The sequence below is a fragment of the Gopherus evgoodei genome, unplaced genomic scaffold (assembly GCF_007399415.2).
Source record: "Gopherus evgoodei ecotype Sinaloan lineage unplaced genomic scaffold, rGopEvg1_v1.p scaffold_31_arrow_ctg1, whole genome shotgun sequence".
NCBI lineage: Eukaryota > Metazoa > Chordata > Testudines > Testudinidae > Gopherus > Gopherus evgoodei.
Genome location: NW_022059983.1, coordinates 5410796 through 5428247, shown reverse-complemented (window position 1 = coordinate 5428247; position 17452 = coordinate 5410796). Strand labels below are relative to the sequence as shown.

General features: G+C 67.2%; 3 protein-coding genes across 3 annotated transcripts; 1 reads left to right on the top strand and 2 right to left on the bottom strand.

Moving 5' to 3' along the window:
* Positions 1-135: 135 nt before the first annotated feature.
* Positions 136-1910, bottom strand: LOC115640418 (lens fiber membrane intrinsic protein-like). The gene is made up of 4 exons (XM_030543160.1): positions 1775-1910; positions 648-797; positions 299-418; positions 136-212 (listed from the first exon to the last, which is right to left on the bottom strand). The coding sequence occupies exons 1-4, from the start codon at positions 1908-1910 to the stop codon at positions 136-138; spliced, it is 483 nt and encodes a 160-aa protein (XP_030399020.1).
* A 945-nt stretch (positions 1911-2855) lies between these two features.
* Positions 2856-7818, bottom strand: LOC115640504 (protein NKG7-like). The gene is made up of 5 exons (XM_030543329.1): positions 7657-7818; positions 6198-6431; positions 5255-5401; positions 4692-4826; positions 2856-3157 (listed from the first exon to the last, which is right to left on the bottom strand). Exons 1-5 carry the CDS (start codon positions 7715-7717, stop codon positions 3105-3107), a joined length of 630 nt encoding a protein of 209 aa, XP_030399189.1. The 5' UTR covers positions 7718-7818; the 3' UTR covers positions 2856-3104.
* A 7936-nt stretch (positions 7819-15754) lies between these two features.
* LOC115640417 (spidroin-2-like) lies at positions 15755-17128 on the top strand. Its single transcript, XM_030543158.1, has one exon. It carries the CDS (start codon positions 15755-15757, stop codon positions 17126-17128), a length of 1374 nt encoding a protein of 457 aa, XP_030399018.1.
* The last annotated feature ends 324 nt before the right edge of the window (positions 17129-17452 follow it).

The window sequence follows — 17452 nt, the reverse complement described above, 5'->3', positions numbered from 1 at the left end:
GGCTGCATCCCAACACCAGAGGAGACGAGTTGGTCCCAAGTCCTGCGAGGCATCTCTGGCTGGCAGACAGGGTTTAATAGCTCTGCTTGGGAGGCGAGACGGGGGACCCAGGCGTCCGAGCACCCTGGGGGGGCATCACCCCAAGCCGGGCGATCCTCTGGGGCTGCTGTGCTGGTGTCGCTCCCTCCGCCGAGCCTGGCAGTGGCAGGTGCCTGGAACAGATCGGGAGGGGTCAGCGTGGCTGAAAGACGCTTCTCCTCCGTGTGTCCCTCCCTCCCCGTGCCCTCTGGGTGCTCACCTGCCAACCCGGCCACGGGCACCGCTGCCCAGCCCACCACCAGCGACCAGGCCCAGCTGCCGCCGGCTTCCCCAGCTGATCCACCCATGAAACAGCCCAGAGCCACCGCGGCCAAAATGCCTGCGAGACACAAGATGTGGGGCTGGGTGGTGGGAAGTCAAGGTGGGGGGTAATGGAGGAATTTGGGGGGCAGATGAAGGGGGGGTGGGGATCAGGAGTGTGGAAGGAGGGGATGGGGCAGGGGTGGAGTTGCATGTCAGATGTTGGGTTGGCTGTCAGGAGGGCTGGGAAGGGGGGAGGCATTATGGGAGTCAGAGGATAGGAGAGGGGTTTGGGGGGTTCCCATTACCTGTGAGGAAGCAGAGGGCCACAGCCCCCCGGGCCCAGTCAAGTCCCCTGGGGGCCGGGCGGGGGGTGAGTGCCAGGGCCCCACACAGCACAGAGAGGTACCCGGCCAGGATGGCCAGAACCAGGCAGCCCCTCGATGCTCCCACGTACCCTGGGGGGGAAGCAGAAATGAGAGTGTCAGTGAGAGCTCGCCCTGCCACCCCCACCCTTCTGCACACCCTTGGGGTCCCCCCACAACTCCTGCCCTGGGATCCCCAGTACATGGTATAGGTTCACCCCAGCCCCCAGGTCTAGTCCCCATGACCTGCCGTGTCCCCATGTGGCCGGCGAATGGCACCAACGCTCAATGCGCAGTGCATTGACAGCAGCAAAGGGGGGAGGAAAAGGGGGAGCTGCCCCTCCCCCCGAACCCAGGCCTTCCTCCTGGGGGGTAGAGCTGAGCCCCCCCACCACGCTTCTTTCAGTCAGTTTCCCCATTCAACTACTCCCTGAGGATGGAGCATGAGGCCTTAAACTGGCAGGATTAAGGCGGATCACTGCCTGCCACTACATAGGAGCTGGGTTAACCCGTGGGACCCCTCGCCACTGGATCAGAGCAGGGTTAACCCGTGGGACTCCCCGCCACTGGATCATAGCAGGGTTAACCCGTGGGACCCCCCGCCACTGGATCATAGCAGGGTTAACCCGTGGGACCCCCCGCCTCTGGATCACAGCAGGGTTAACCCGTGGGACCCCCCCCCATCCCTGAATCAGACCAAAGTTAATCAGTGGGACACCTTGCCACTGGATCAGAGCAGGGTTAACCAGTGGGACTCCCCGCCACTGGATCAGAGCAGGGTTAACCCGTGGGACCCCCGCCACTGAATCACAGCAGGGTTAACCCGTGGGACACCCCACCACTGGATCAGACCAGAGTTAACCAGTGGGACACCTTGCCACTGGATCAGAGCAGAGTTAACCAGCGGGACCCCCTGCCACTGGATCAGAGCAGGGTTAACCCGTGGGACCCCCCGCCACTGGATCACAGCAGGGTTAACCAGTGGAACTCACTGCTACTGGATCACAGCAGGGTTAACCAGTGGAACTCCCCGCTACTGGATCACAGCAGGGTTAACCTGATGTCCCTACCTCGCTGGCCCTGGAGGGGGATGCAGGCCCCCAGCTCACACTCCCTCCACAGCCCCCGGTGAATGACAATGCCCAGGACCCAGAGCCGGAGCCAGGACTCGGTAGCAGCCGATACTGCCAGCAGGACGGTCGCCATGCAGGAGAGACAGAGCCCAGCTTCTCCCAGCCTGGAGCCCATCATAGACAGGGGAGACCAGGCACAGCAATGCTGAAAAAACTGTGGAGTTAACCCCCGGGACTCCCTGCCACTGGGCAATGGCGGGGTTAACCCCCGGGACTCTCTGCCACTGGGCATTGGTGGGATTAACCCCCAGGACTGTCCTCTGCTGGGCATTGGCGAGGTTAACCCCCAGGACTCCTTGCCGCTTGGCATTGGCAGAGTTAACCCCCAGGACTGCCCACCACTGGGCATTGGTGGGGTTAACCCCCAGGACTGTCCTCTGCTGGGCATTGGCGGGGTTAACCCCCAGGACTCCCTGCCGCCTGGCATTGGTGGGGTTAACCCCCAGGACTGCCCACCACTGGGCATTGGTGAGGTTAACCCCCAGGATTCCCTGCCACCGGGCATTGGTGGGGTTAACCCCCGGGACTCTCTGCCACCGGGCATTGGTGGGGTTAACCCCCGGGACTCCCTGCCACCGGGCATTGGCGGGGTTAACCCCTGGGACTCTCTACCACTGGGCATTGGCGGGGTTAACCTCCGGGACTCTCTGCCACTGGGCATTGGTGGGTTTAACCCCCAGGACTCTCTGCCACTGGGCATTGGTGGGGTTAGCCTCCGGGACTCCCTGCCCCTGGGCACTGGCGGGGTTAACCCCCGGGACTCTCTGCCGCTGGGCATTGGTGGGGTTTACCCCCAGGACTCCCCGCTGCTGGGAACTGGCCAGGAATCCCTTGGGCTCAGGCCTAGTGGTTAGAGCCAAGGAGCCAGGCCCTCCTACCCCAGCTTTAATCACATTGAACTCCCATGGTAACCCCAAGATTCTGGAACCCCCATGGTCCAGGCTGCCCCCCTGATCAGCCCCAGGGCCCACCCAGCCCAGTCCTCGCTGTGGGTCCAGTAACTGGGGGGAGACGGGGCTCGGATACAAAGGGACAATTTATTTCAAAGCAGGAAAAGGCCCAACGAGGAACAGACCCTAAAACAACCGACGTGAGCCTCTGGGGCGCCGGCTGCCCTCCAGCCCCACGGCAGAGGGTGGGGACTGGCTGGGGCAGGGAATGGGGCACGAGGCCTTTCCCCTCTAGGGGGCGCCAGCTCTGCTCCAGCAAGGGACAGCGGAGGCCTTTCGGGGGGTCCATCCCGCCCCCCATCTCTCTGGGGCTCCAGTCACAGCCTCTCGTATCCCACATGGCGCTGGTGCGCCACAAGGGCGAAGGTACCTGGGGGAGATGGGAGAGATTGGAGACATCCCCACAGCCCCCTGCAGACCCCCCTGCCCCATAGCCCCCAGCCCCCCACACTGCCCTCATCTCCCCACAGCCCCCTCCCCTGATTTCCTCCCCTCACCCTGTGCAGCATCCCCTCCCTGCAGCCCCCCAGCCTCCTCCCCCCAACAGAGCACCTTGCCCCCCCCACAACCCCAGCTGCCCCCCGCCACTGCTCCCCCATGGCTCCGTACCCTGTTCCCCCGAGCACCCTGACCCCCTGTGGCACCCTAACCCTGCCCCCTCCCCTGCACCCCAGCACCCCTTCCACTGGCTCTTGCCCCCCAAGGCTCCCTACCCCATTCCCCCCCAGCACCCTGCCCCCCCGTGGCACCCTAACCTGGTGCCCCCTCCCCTGCACCCCAGCACCCCTTCCACCCCCCAAGGCTCCCTACCCCATTCCCCCCCAGCACCCTGCCCCCCCGTGGCACCCTGCCCCATATTCCCATGGTGCCCCCTCCCACCATGCCCCCTAGCACCCTGCTCCCCACAGCACCCCCTCCCCTGCCCTCCAGCACCCCATCCACTGGCTCTTGTCCCCCATGGCTCCCTACCCTGTTCCCCCCCAGCACCCTGCCCCCCATGGCTCCCTACCCCACCCCGCCCAGCACCCCATCCCCTGTCCTCTCCCCCCGCACCCTGCCCCCCATGGCTCCCTGCCCCACCCCGCCAGCACCCCATCCCCTGTCCTCTCCCCCCAGCACCCTGCCCTCCATGGATCCCTACCCCACCATCCCCAGCACCCTATCCCCTGGCCTCTCCCTCCAGCACCCTGCCCCCATATGGCTCCCTACCCCACCCCCCCAGCACCCCATCCCCTGGCCTCTCCCCCCAACAGAGCACCTTGCCCCCCCCACAACCCCAGCTGCCCCCCGCCACTGCTCCCCCATGGCTCCGTACCCTGTTCCCCCGAGCACCCTGACCCCCTGTGGCACCCTAACCTGGTGCCCCCTCCCCTGCACCCCAGCACCCCTTCCACTGGCTCTTGCCCCCCAAGGCTCCCTACCCCATTCCCCCCCAGGACCCTGCCCCATATTCCCATGGTGCCCCCTCCCACCATGCCCCCTAGCACCCAGCTCCCCACAGCACCCCCTCCCCTGCCCTCCAGCACCCCATCCACTGGCTCTTGTCCCCCATGGCTCCCTACCCTGTTCCCCCCCAGCACCCTGCCCCCCATGGCTCCCTACCCCACCCCCCAGCACCCCATCCCCTGTCCTCTCCCCCCGCACCCTGCCCCCCATGGCTCCCTGCCCCACTTCCCCCAGCACCCCATCCCCTGTCCTCTCCCCCCAGCACCCTGCCCCCCATGGCTCCCTACCCCACCCCCCCAGCACCCCATCCCCTGTCCTCTCCCCCCAGCACCCTGCCCTCCATGGCTCCCTACCCCACCCTCCCCAGCACCCCATCCCCTGTTCTCTCCCCCCAGCACCCTGCCCCCAGCCCCCCACCCACTGGCCCCCACCCCCCAGTACCCCAGCCCGGCTCTCACCGCTCAGGGCCAGCAGGGGCAGCGCGGCCCAGCCCAGGTAGAAGGACCATTGGAAGGTCACTTGGATCTGCCCGTCCTGGTTCTTGTGCCAGGACTCGCCGGTGTACACGCCCATGGCAAGGAGGGTGCAGCTGCCTGAGGGGGTGGGGTGGTTAGAGCGCCCAAGCCGGCCGGTGTCCCCTCGCCATGGGGCTAGATAGGACCCCCTCCCCCCACAGGGCCAGATCGGACCCCCTGGGCCAGCCCCCTCCCCACAGGACCAGATCGGACCCCCTCCCCCCATGGGGCCAGATCGGACCCCCTCAGCCAGCCCCCTCCCCATGGGGTCAGATCGGACCCCCTCGGCCAGCCCCCTCCCCCCATGGGGCCAGATCGGACCCCCTTGGCCAGCCCCCTCCCCCCATGGGGCCAGATCGGACCCCCTGGGCCTGTCAGTCCCCCACCCTGGGGCCGGATGGGAGCCAGCGCCCCCTAGAGGGGACAGGCCCCATGCCCCATTCCCCGCCCCCGCGGGCCAGCCAGCCCCCCTCCCCAACGGGCCAGGCCCCAAACCCGGTCCCTACCGGCGGTGAAGGCTGCGATGGAGGCCAGGAGGTTGGTGCTCACGGGGATGTGGACGCAGGAGGTCACGGAGAGCAGGAGGGACAGGAGGGACACGGCGGTGGCCAGCGCGCCCAGGATCAGGAAGGCCCGTGTGGCTTGTATATACCCTGGGGGGAGGGACACAAAGGGTTAATGAGGAACACCCCCCCCCAAGTCCCAACCCCCCACCTGCACCAGGGGAGGCCAGGGCTGGGAGACCAGAGGGCTGCGGGTCAGGAGTGAGGGGCACTGGCAGAGCTGTCCGTGTCCACCCCAGGATTGGGCAAGGAGGCCCTGTATAAATATCGCCCCCCGTCCCACCCCAGAGGTGGCTGCATCTCAGGGCAGGGCGAGGGGCCCCTGTATAACCAGTCCTTGCCCCATTCCAGAAGGGCCACATCTCAGCGCCAGGTGCAACCAGCCCCCCGCCCCACCCCAGAGGTGGCCACATCCCAGCGCTGGGTGAGGAGGCCCTGGATAACCAGCCCCCCTCCCAACCTCCAGTGATGGCCATGTCTCAGCGCTGGGCACGGGATCCCCATATAAACACCCCCCACGCCACACCCCAGAGGTGGCCGCATCCCAGCGCTGGGTGAGGGGCCCCTGGATAACCAGACCCCCCGCTCCCCCAGAGGTGGTTGCATCCCAGCGCTGGGTGAGGAGGCCCTGGATAACCAGCCCCCTCCCAACCCCCAGTGATGGCCATGTCTCAGCGCTGGGCGTGGGATCCCCATATAAACACCCCCCACGCCACACCCCAGAGGTGGCCGCATCCCAGCGCTGGGTGAGGGGCCCCTGGATAACCAGACCCCCCGCTCCCCCAGAGGTGGCTGCATCCCAGCACTAGGTGAGAGGTCCCTGTATAACCAGCCCTCCGCACCCCCGCCAGAGGTGGCCGCATCTGATCCCTGGCCGTCTCCTCACCAGTGACGTGGGGTGGGCTCACGCACACGTCGGCCCGGCACTCCTGCCAGAGCCCGCTGTGCGCCGTGTCACTGGGGCCGAAGGCCACGAGCCAGTAGTCGGTGAAGAGAGCCGTGCAGAGCAGCACCAGGCTGAGCACGGCCAGCAGGCAGCTCCCCACGCTACAGGCCAACATCTCCCGCCGAGCCGGGCCGAGCCGGGCCGGGCCACCGGGCAGAGTCTTGGCTACCGGACCTGCAAGAGGAACCCCAAGCTGGACGCATGAGCCCTGGAATCGGGGGACACCCCCACCCCATTGCTGTCATAGCCCCTCCTCCCCACCCAGCGTCCCCGTCGCCCCAGCTGGGCCCCGCTGAGTCAAACTGCTGCAGTGACTCATGTTCTCCCCCTGCCCCTGGAAAGAGGAGTGGGGGCTAGTGGTTAGAGCAGAGGGGGCTGGGAGCCAGGGCTCCTGGGTTCTATCCCCATCTCTGGGAGGGGAGTAGGGGCTAGTGGTTAGAGCAGCGGGGGGGGGCTGGGAGCCAGGACTCCTGGGTTCTCTCCCTGGCTCTGGGAGAGGAGTGAGGCCTAGCAGTTAGAGGGTGGGGGCTGGGAGCCAGGACGCCTGGGTCTCTCGCTAGCTCCGGTGGGGGCAGGGAGGAGTGTTATCTAGTGGTTAGCGTAGCTGCTGTTCTTTGCATCTGCATTTCACACCCCCAGCCACTTCCCTGAGCTGTTCTTACACCTTCCCGTCAGCCTGGGACCTGCACAAACCCAGCCCCCCTCAGCCAGCACATGCCCCCCCCGGGGATCAGCCCATGGGCCCCCGTAGCCTGGTGTCCTGCCCCCTCCCTGCTGCCCCAGCTCAGCCCCATGGATCCCCCTAGCCTGGTGTCCTGCCCCCTCCCTGCTGCCCTGGCTCAGCCGCACGGACTCCCCTAGTCTGGTGTCCTGTCGCCCTGACTCAGCCCCACGGGCTCCCCTAGCCTGGTGTCCTGCCCCATCTCAGCCCCATGGATCCCCCTAGCCTGGTGTCCTGCCCCCTCCCTGTCGCCCTGACTCAGCCCCACAGACTCCCCTAGCCTGGTGTCCTGCCCCCACCCTGCTGCCCCATCTCAGCCCCATGGACCCCCCTAGCCCAGTATCTGGCCCCTCATCCCCTCTCCTCACTTTGGCTTCATTTCTTTCCATTGCCCCTGGATGGCCACCCCAAGGACTCTCCCCTCAGCCCCTCTCTGCTACTGGGGACCCGCCACACCACCCACAGGGCTCAGGACTCTTGGGTGGCATCCCCGGCTCTGGGAGGGGTGTTGGGTCTAGTGGTTAGAGGAGGGGGAGGCTGGGAGCCAGGACTCCTGGGTTCTCTCCCTGGCTCGGGGAGGGGAGTGGGGTCTAGTGGTCGTGGGGGGGCTGTGGGGTGGAAGGGCCCAGAGCAGGGCGCATGGCAGGGGTTGGGGAGCAGAGCACGGCGTGTCCTTACCTTCCTGGGTGCCCCCTGCACAGTCTGTCCGGTTGCACCCACACCCGGTGGGTGGGGTCATGGGGGGCGGGGCTGGAGGGAACTTTAACAGGAAGGGAGCTTGTGGGTCTGGGTGGGGAAAGTGAGTGTCCAAGGAGACAGTATGTGTCCAGCCCTGTGTACCCCCATTCCTGTGTACTCCCAGCCAGCCCTGCGTACCTCCATCCAGCCCTGTGTACTCCAGTCCCTGTGTACCCCGATCCCTGTGTACCCCCATCCAGCCCTGTGTACCCCAGTCCCTGTGTACACCCATCCAGCCCTGGGTACCCCGATCCCTGTGTACCCCAGTCCCTGTGTACCGCTATCCAGCCCCGTGTACCCCCATCCAGCCCTGTGTACCCCCAGCCCTGTGTACCCCAGTCCCTGTGTACCTCCATCCAGCCCAGTGTACCCCGATCCCTGTGTACCCCAGTCCCTGTGTACCCCCATCCAGCCCTGTGTACCCCCAGCCCTGTGTACCCCGATCCCTGTGTACCCCGATCCCTGCGTACCTCCATCCAGCCCTGTGTACCCCAGTCCCTGTGTACCCCCATTCATCCCTCCATCCATCCCTGTGTACCCCCATCCCTGCCTACCTCCATCCATCCCTGTGTACCCCAGTCCGTGTACCTCCATCCATCCCTTCAACCATCCGTGTACCCCAGTCCCTGTGTACCCCCATCCCTGTGTACCCCAATCCATCCCTCCATCCAACCATCCCTGTGTACCCTCATCCATCCCTCCAACCATCCGTGTACCTCAATCCCCATGTACCCCAGTCCCTTTGTACCCCCGTCCATCCCTCCAACAACCCCATGTACCCTCATCCCTGTGTACCCCAATCCATCCCTCCATCCAACCATCCTTGTGTACCCCCATCCATCCCTCCAACCTCCCTGTGTACCTCAATCCATCCCTCCATCCAACCATCCCTGTGTACCCCCATCCCTCCCTCCAACCATCCCTGTGTACCCCAATCTCTGTGTACCCCGATCCATCCCTCCATTCCAACCATCCCTGTGTACCCCAATCCCAGTGTACCCCCATGCATCCATCCCTGTGTACCCCATTATCTCCCCTTCCCCACACCCAGCCCTTTCTCTCTCCCTGGCTGAGCCGTGTCTCTCTCTGCACCCGGCCACCTCTCCCCGCTTCCTCCCCCCTCCCCCCCGGCTTCCTGTCTCTGTGGTTCTTGGGGGGGCTTCGCAGACACAGCTCAGCGACTCGCCGGGGACAAGAAATCCCCACCCCGCCCCCACTCGGCCCACTTTGACTTCAGTGAGATGCTGCTGCTTCAAGGCTGGGAGCCAGGACTCCTGGGTTCTCTCCTGGCTCTGAGAGGGGAGTTGGGTCTAGTGGTTAGAGCAGGGGGGAAGCAGCCAGGACTCCTGGGTTCTCTCCTGGCTCTGAGAGGGGAGTTGGGTCTAGTGGTTAGAGCAGGGGGGAAGCAGCCAGGACTCCTGGGTTCTCTCCTGGCTCTGAGAGGGGAGTAGGGCCTAGTGGTTAGAGCAGGGGGGCTGGGAGTCAGGACTCCTGGGTTCTCTCCTGGCTCTGAGAGGGGAGTTGTGTCTAGTGGTTAGAGCAGGGGGGCTGGGAGTCAGGACTCCTGGGTTCTCTCCTGGCTCTGAGAGGGGAGTAGGGCCTAGTGGTTAGAGCAGGGGGGCTGGGAGTCAGGACTCCTGGGTTCTCTCCTGGCTCTGAGAGTGGGGCCTAGTGGTTAGAGCAGGGGGCTGGGAGTCAGGACTCCTGGGTTCTCTCCCTGGGCAGGGAGTAGGGTCTCTTTGGGCCGTGTTTGGGTGGCCCCCAGCCGGAGCCAGGACGCTGCTGTCCGGCAGCGAATACAGGTTTCCAAGGTGGCGATGGTGAGAAAGTCGCCAAAGTGAAGTAGACGAGTCACTGCCGGGAAGTGGAGCCAAAACCTCCCTCCCCAGGGCCAAGAGGCCGGGCTGGGCCCAGCGCGGAGCCTTGGGGGGTCACTGGCCTGGCCTGGCAGGATGGGCAGGAGCCGATGAACTGTCCTGGGGGCCCGGGGCTATTCGATTCTGTGGGGCCGCTGCATACAAGTCTTTCCTGGGAGGGAGTTTGGTGCAGGAGGGGGCTCTGGCCTGGTGCAGGGATTGGGGTGCAGGTGAGGGTCGAGGGGTGCAGGCTCTGGGAGGGAGTTTGGTGCAGGAGGAGGCTCTGGCCTGGTGCAGGGGATTAGGGTGCAGGTGAGGGTCGAGGGGTGCAGACTGTGGGAGGGAGTTTGGTGCAGGAGGGGGCTCTGGTCTGGTGCAGGGATTGGGGTGCAGGAAGGGGTGCAGGGTCTGGGAAGGAGTTTGGTGCAGGAGGGGGCTCTGGCCTGGTGCAGGGGATTAGGGTGCAGGTGAGGGTCGAGGGGTGCAGACTCTGGGAGGGAGTTTGGTGCAGGAGGGGGCTCTGGCCTGGTGCAGGGGATTGGGGTGCAGGTGAGGGTCGAGGGGTGCAGACTCTGGGAGGGAGTTTGGTGCAGGAGGGGGCTCTGGCCTGGTGCAGGGGATTAGGGTGCAGGTGAGGGTCGAGGGGTGCAGACTCTGGGAGGGAGTTTGGTGCAGGAGGAGGCTCTGGCCTGGTGCAGGGGATTGGGGTGCAGGTGAGGGTCGAGGGGTGCAGACTCTGGGAGGGAGTTTGGTGCAGGAGGAGGCTCTGGCCTGGTGCAGGGGATTGGGGTGCAGGTGAGGGTCGAGGGGTGCAGACTCTGGGAGGGAGTTTGGTGCAGGAGGAGGCTCTGGCCTGGTGCAGGGGATTGGGGTGCAGGTGAGGGTCGAGGGGTGCAGACTCTGGGAGGGAGTTTGGTGCAGGAGGGGGCTCTGGCCTGGTGCAGGGGATTAGGGTGCAGGTGAGGGTCAAGGGGTGCAGACTCTGGGAGGGAGTTTGGTGCAGGAGGAGGCTCTGGCCTGGTGCAGGGGATTGGGGTGCAGGTGAGGGTCGAGGGGTGCAGACTCTGGGAGGGAGTTTGGTGCAGGAGGGGGCTCTGGCCTGGTGCAGGGGATTAGGGTGCAGGTGAGGGTCGAGGGGTGCAGACTCTGGGAGGGAGTTTGGTGCAGGAGGGGGCTCTGGCCTGGTGCAGGGATTGGGGTGCAGGAAGGGGTGCAGGGTCTGGGAAGGAGTTTGGTGCAGGAGGGGGCTCTGGCCTGGTGCAGGGGATTAGGGTGCAGGTGAGGGTCGAGGGGTGCAGACTCTGGGAGGGAGTTTGGTGCAGGAGGAGGCTCTGGCCTGGTGCAGGGGATTGGGGTGCAGGTGAGGGTCGAGGGGTGCAGACTCTGGGAGGGAGTTTGGTGCAGGAGGGGGCTCTGGCCTGGTGCAGGGGATTAGGGTGCAGGTGAGGGTCGAGGGGTGCAGACTCTGGGAGGGAGTTTGGTGCAGGAGGAGGCTCTGGCCTGGTGCAGGGGATTGGGGTGCAGGTGAGGGTCGAGGGGTGCAGACTGTGGGAGGGAGTTTGGTGCAGGAGGGGGCTCTGGCTTGGTGCAGGGGATTAGGGTGCAGGTGAGGGTCGAGGGGTGCAGACTCTGGGAGGGAGTTTGGTGCAGGAGGGGGCTCTGGCCTGGTGCAGGGATTGGGGTGCAGGAAGGGGTGCAGGGTCTGGGAAGGAGTTTGGTGCAGGAGGGGGCTCTGGCCTGGTGCAGGGGATTGGGGTGCAGGTGAGGGTCGAGGGGTGCAGACTCTGGGAGGGAGTTTGGTGCAGGAGGGGGCTCTGGCCTGGTGCAGGGGATTGGGGTGCAGGTGAGGGTCGAGGGGTGCAGACTCTGGGAGGGAGTTTAGTGCAGGAGGGGGATTCTGACTCAGGGCAGGGGTTGGGGTGCGGGGGGGGGATGCAGGGTGCAGGCTCTGGCTGGGAGGTGCTTATCACAGACTGCTCCCGGCCAATGGCGCACAGGGCTCAGCCCGGCTCCCTGCCTGCCCAGGCCCCGCGCCGTTCCCGGCTGTTGGCCCGTCTCTGCGGGAGGGGGACAGCGAGTCTCCGTGCGCTGCCCGTGCCTGGTGCCAGGGGCCACAGAGACGGGCCAGCAGCCGGCTGCTTCTGGGAGCCGCCTGGGCAGGCAGGGAGCTGGGCTGAGCCCTGCAGCACCGTGGGACGTTCAGCCGCCCAGGGCTGCACATCGCTGCTGGGGTCCCCGTTGAGCCGGGGCCCTGGGCTGCAGCCCCTAAAGCCCCTGCCTTAATCTGGCCCTGTGATGCAGGCGCCCGTCTGGCCTAGGCATGGCCAGCGCTGGGGCTCAGGGTACAGGACACGCGTGACCAAGCTGAAAACACATGAACAGATGACAGGAGAGAACCCGGCTCAGCGCCAAGCGAGGGGTCCCTGGATAACCAGGCCCCACGCCCCACCCCAGAGGTGGCTGCATCTCAGCACCTAGTGAGGGGTCCCTGGATAACCAGGCCCCGCGCCCCACCCCAGAGGTGCTGCATCTCAGCACCGGGTGGGGGGTCCATGGATAATCAGTCCCCAAGGTGCTTTGGGATCCTCCAGACTGGAGGCTGCTGGGGGAGAGACTCCAGCACGAGGAAGCTGCTGAGCTGGAGAGATGATAGACAAGGGAGCCCTGCCCCCATGGCCTGGCCTTTACCCCGCCCCCCACAGCCCCCCAGGCTCACTCCCCGTTCACTATGGACAGCGTGAACACCAGCCAGGTGCTATTCAGCGTGGGCGTGTGGTGGGGCTTGGCCAGTATGTACAGCACCATGGCAGTTAAACCAGACAGCCCCAGAGCCAGGGACCTGCTCTTCCACCAGTCCCACGCCCCACCCCAGAGGCGGCCGCATCTCAGCACCTGGTGAGGGGTCCCTATATAACCAGCCGTGCACCCCACCCCAGAGGTGGCTGCCTCTCAGCGCCAGGCGAGGGGTCCCTGTATAACCAGCCCCGTTACCCACCCCAGAGGGGGCCGCATCTCAGTGCCAGGTGAAGGGTCCCTGTATAACCAGGTCCCGCATCCCACCCCAGAGGTGGCTGCATCTCAGCGCCGAGCGAGGGGTCCCTGTATAACCAGCCCCGTGCCTCACCCCAGAGGTGGCTGCATCTCAGCACCGGGTGAGGGGTCCCTGGATAACCAGGCCCCGCGCCCCACCCCAGAGGTGGCTGTCTCTCAGCGCCAGGCGAGGGGTCCCTGTATAACTAGCCCCGTTACCCACCCCAGAGGGGGCCGCATCTCAGTGCCAGGTGAAGGGTCCCTGTATAACCAGTCCCGCACCCCACCCCAGAGGGGGCTGCATCTCAGTGCCAGGTGAAGGGTCCCTGTATAACCAGCCCCGTTACCCACCTCAGAGGTGGCTGCATCTCAGCGCCGAGCGAGGGGTCCCTGTATAACCAGCCCCGTTACCCACCCCAGAGGTGGCTGCATCTCAGCACCGAGCGAGGGGTCCCTGTATAACCAGCCCCGTGCCTCACCCCAGACCTGTCCATGTGCCAGCACCAGGCGGGGAGGAAACACGGCTCTACCTGCGGTGAAGCTGGCCGCTGCGGGGCTCAGCAGGCCGGGCACCTTCCCGACGCGGGCGAGCCGGGAGCAGCGCCTGACAACGGCCACAGCGGCCACAAACCCGGCGAGAGCGGCGAGGGTCAGGCAGATGCGAGTGGCCCCCGGGAGATCTACGGGGACACCGAGGGCAAGGTGGGGTTAAAGCCCCAGCACCACTCATGCCATCGGGCGGTCGGTGGGTTTTGTCCCCCGGGACGGGTCAGACACACTTCTCTGGTCACTCTCCAGCCCCCTCGTGGTCCCCTTTGCCGTCCCGTTCCTACACTGACCCGGGCCGGCTTTCCCGGCTCTTCCTGCACGGAAGCCGCCTCGCCCCTGGGCTCGGCCTTTGCCCCTTTCTGCCCCTTTGCCATTTCCAAGGTGTCTCTCTGGAGCTGGGCCGGCCCGATCGGCGCCGTGTCCCGGGGGTGGGTGGGCCCTGGCTTTGGAGAGCCGCGTTCGGGCCTTTCCTGCCCCCTTCTCGCCCCCTGGCCCAGTGACCCCAACACTCCTGCAGCCGTCAGCCGCCGGGCACGTTGGGGTGACGTTTACAGCGAGGGTGCCCAGGGGAGTTGGGCACCCAAATACCTCTGGGGTGCAGGTCCCGCCCGGGACACCCAGTTTGGTGTCAGTCCCCCCCTGCCCAAACATACACACGAAGCTCGGGAGCCGACTGGCCGGTTGTGTCACAAATGGAGCCTTCATTTGAGGGACTGAGAATTAATTAATCGGAATAATTATGAATAAGGAGAAACAGCCTCTCCGGTCAGACACGCGACACGTGTGTCCAGGGAAACGAGGGGGAGATTCGCCGCTTTGGGCAATGCCAGGCAGCAAACCCCAGACACACAGACACAGTCACACCCGGCAACACAACCGCACAATCTCCCCCCACCCCACTGCAATCACACAATTGCCCCATCGCACACCCACAATAGCACCCGGCCCAGAGCCCACTTTGCGTCCTGGGGCTAATTGGCCCCAAAGGGGTCCGATGGCAAATCACTCCCTTTGAACTCACCCTCGTGGGCCTGTGCCAACCCCTCCTGCCCCAGCGGGAGGGGCTTTGCCCCCAGGCCCCCTGCAACCCCGCCTCCAGCCCCCCCTGGGCCGGCGTCACCTGCCCCAGCGGGAGGGGCTCTGCCCCCAGCCCCCCCTGCAATCCCGCCTCCAGCCCCCCCTGGGTCGGCGTCACCTGTCCCAGCGGGAGGGGCTCTGCCCCCGGCTCCCCCTGCAGCCCCGCCTCCAGCCCCCCCTGGGTCGGCGTCACCTGTCCCAGCGGGAGGGGCTCTGCCCCCGGCCCCCCCTGCAGCCCCGCCTCCAGCCCCCCCTGGGTCGGCGTCACCTGTCCCAGCGGGAGGGACTCTGTCCCCGGCCCCCTCTCCAACCTCCCCTCCAGCCCCCCCTGGGTCAGCGTCACCTGCCCCAGCGGGAGGGGCTCTGCCCTCGGCCCCGCCTCCAGCCTCCCCTGGGCCGGGGTCACCTGCACCAGTGGGAGGGGCTGTGCCCTCAGCCCCCCCTCCAACTCCTCCTCCAGCCCCCCCTGGGCCGGGGTCACCTGCTCCGGCGGGAGGGGCTCTGCCCCCGGCCCCCCCTTGAATTCCCCCTCCAGCCCCCCTGGGGCCACCTGCCCCAGCGGGAGGGGATCTGCTCCTGGCCCTCCCTCCGGCCCCCCCTGGGCCGGCGTCACCTGCCCCAGCGGGAGGGGCTCTACCCCCGGGCCCCCCTCCAGCCCCCCCGGGGGCGGCATCTCCTCGAGGTCCTGGCTGGGCTGGCCCTGGGGTCCCACGCGCGGGCTCGGCCCCGGGAGGCTGCTGTGGACAAACAGAGACAGGATCCCTGGGGGGCGGAGGAGAGAGGGTTAGATGGCAGAGCCCCCCGGCTGGGGTGGGCAGGGCTTACCCCCTCCGGTCTGTCCCCCCGGGCGGAGGGATGCGGGGGCAGAGATGGATGGATTTATAGGGGCCCTGGGCACAGAGAACAATTGCCCCCCCACACACTTGGGGGCCGGGAGGCTGGGGGGCCATGCCCACGCAGAGGGGGCTTTGCCCCCCAAACTGCCAGTCTCGGGCCGGGGCGGCAGGAGCAGCGCCGCATGTGGCTGCTGGCTCAGGCACAAAGCCCAGGCGGCAGCGGGCGCAGGAGGGACCCGGCGGGTGCGGCCTGGCAGCGGAGGGACCCGGCAGGGAGAGCCTGGCAGCGGAGGGAATCAGGCACAGCCTGGCAGCAGAGGGACCCAGCGGGTGCAGCCTGGCAGTGGAGGGCCCTGGCGGGTGCAGACCAGCAGCGGAGGGACCCAGCGGGCACAGCCTGGCAACGGAGGGAATCAGGCACAGCCTGGCAGTGGAGGAACCCGGTGGGCACAGCCTGGCAGTGGAGGGACCCAGCGGGCGCAGCCTGGCAGTGGAAGGAATCGGGGGGCGCAGCCTGGCAGCAGAGGGACCCGGTGGGCACAGCCTGGCAACAGAGGGGATCGGGGGCGCAGCCTCGCAGTGAAGGGTTCCGCTGGGCACAGCCTGGCAGCAGAGGGAATCAGGTACAGCCTGGCAGCGGAGGGACCCGGTGGGCACAGCCTGGCAGTGGAGGGACCCGGCAGGTGCAGCATGACAGTGGAGGGAATCAGGCACAGCCTGGCAGCAGAGGGACCCGGTGGGTGCAGCCTGTCATCGGAGGGACCCGGTGGCCACAGCCTGGCAGTGGAGGGACCCAGCGGGCACAGCCTGGCAACGGAGGGGTTCGGGGGGCGCAGCCTGGCAGCGGAGGGTTCCGCTGGGCACAGCCTGGCAGCAGAGAGAATTGGGCACAGCCTGGCAGTGGAGGGACCCGGCGGGTGCAGCCTGACAGTGGAGGGAATCGGGCACAGCCTGGCAGCAGAGGGACCCAGCGGGCACAGCCTGGCAGCAGAGGGACCCGGTGGGCACAGCCTGTCATCAGAGGGACCCGGCGGGTGCAGCCTGTCATTGGAGGGACCTAGCGGGCGCAGCCTGGCAGCAGAGGGACCCAGCGGGTGCAGCCTGGCAGCAGAGGGAATCGGGCACAGCCTGGCAGCGGAGGGACCCAGTGGGCACAGCCTGGCAGCGGAGGAAATCGGGCACAACCTGACAGTGGAGGGTTCCGGTGGGCACAGCCTGGCAGCGGAGGGAGCCGGCGGGTGCATCCTGGCAGCAGAGGGAATCGGGCACAGCCTGGCAGCAGAGGGACCCAGCGGGCACAGCCTGGCAGCAGAGGGACCCGGTGGGCACAGCCTGTCATCGGAGGGACCCGGCGGGTGCAGCCTGGCAGCAGAGGGACCCAGCGGGCGCAGCCTGGCAGCAGAGGGAATCGGGCACAGCCTGGCAGCGGAGGGACCTGGTGGGCACAGCCTGGCAGCAGTGGGACCTGGCGGGCACAGCCTGGCAGCGGAGGGAATCGGGCACAGCCTGACAGTGGAGGGTTCCGGTGGGCACAGCCTGGCAGCGGAGGGAGCCGGCGGGTGCAGCCTGGCAGTGGAGGAACCCGGCGGGTGCAGCCTGTCATCGGAGGGACCCGGCGGGTGCAGCCTGGCAGCAGAGGGAATCGGGCACAGCCTGGCAGCAGAGGGACCCGGCGGGTGCAGCCTGTCATCGGAGGGACCCGGCGGGTGCAGCCTGTCATCGGAGGGACCTAGCGGGCGCAGCCTGGCAGCAGAGGGACCCAGCGGGCGCAGCCTGGCAGCAGAGGGAATCGGGCACAGCCTGGCAGCGGAGGGACCCGGTGGGCACAGCCTGGCAGCGGAGGGAATCGGGCACAGCCTGGCAGCGGAGGGAGCCGGCGGGTGCATCCTGGCAGCAGAGGGAATCGGGCACAGCCTGGCAGCGGAGGGAGCCGGCGGGTGCATCCTGGCAGCAGAGGGAATCGGGCACAGCCTGGCAGCGGAGGGACCCGGCGGGTGCAGCCTGGCAGCGGAGGGACCCAGCGGGCGCAGCCTGGCAGCGGACTCAGGCACAGGCTCTGAGTGAGCCCGGGCAGAGGGTGGCACCCGCTGAGGCTGGGTCAGTAGCCGCGCTGGCTGCACCTGGGGACCCTCCCTGGCACCGTCCTGGGGCTCCCTGCAGAGCGCGTCTGCAGGCCCCGGGGAGGGGGCAGGAGCCTGGACTGGAGCCCCCATCTCTGGGTCCCACGGGCAGCGGCGCACCCTGGGGGGCTGGGACACGGGCAGGGGCAGCTCTTGGGGGTCCGGGGCTTCCTGGGCGGCTCTTACCACAGCCCGGTTCCAGGTTCCGGCCTGGCCGGGGGCAGAGCCCTGGGGGTCAAAGGAGGAGCGGGGGAGGGGGGGTTCTCAC

Bases quoted from the DNA above. Each gene is read 5' to 3' on its own strand.
- LOC115640504 (XM_030543329.1), bottom strand. From the start codon at position 7,717: ATGACCCCACCCACCGGGTGTGGGTGCAACCGGACAGACTGTGCAGGG. The intron at 5,402-6,197 runs GTGAGGAGACGG...CCCTCCCCCCAG, and splicing joins GAGCCCACCCCACGTCACTG to GGTATATACAAGCCACACGG. The intron at 3,158-4,691 runs GTGAGAGCCGGG...CATCTCCCCCAG, and splicing joins GCCCCTGCTGGCCCTGAGCG to GTACCTTCGCCCTTGTGGCG.
- LOC115640417 (XM_030543158.1), top strand. From the start codon at position 15,755: ATGACAGTGGAGGGAATCAGGCACAGCCTGGCAGCAGAGGGACCCGGT.
- LOC115640418 (XM_030543160.1), bottom strand. From the start codon at position 1,910: ATGGCGACCGTCCTGCTGGCAGTATCGGCTGCTACCGAGTCCTGGCTC. The intron at 798-1,774 runs GTAGGGACATCA...CTTCCCCCCCAG, and splicing joins CCCCCTCCAGGGCCAGCGAG to GGTACGTGGGAGCATCGAGG. The intron at 213-298 runs GTGAGCACCCAG...GATCTGTTCCAG, and splicing joins GCCCGTGGCCGGGTTGGCAG to GCACCTGCCACTGCCAGGCT.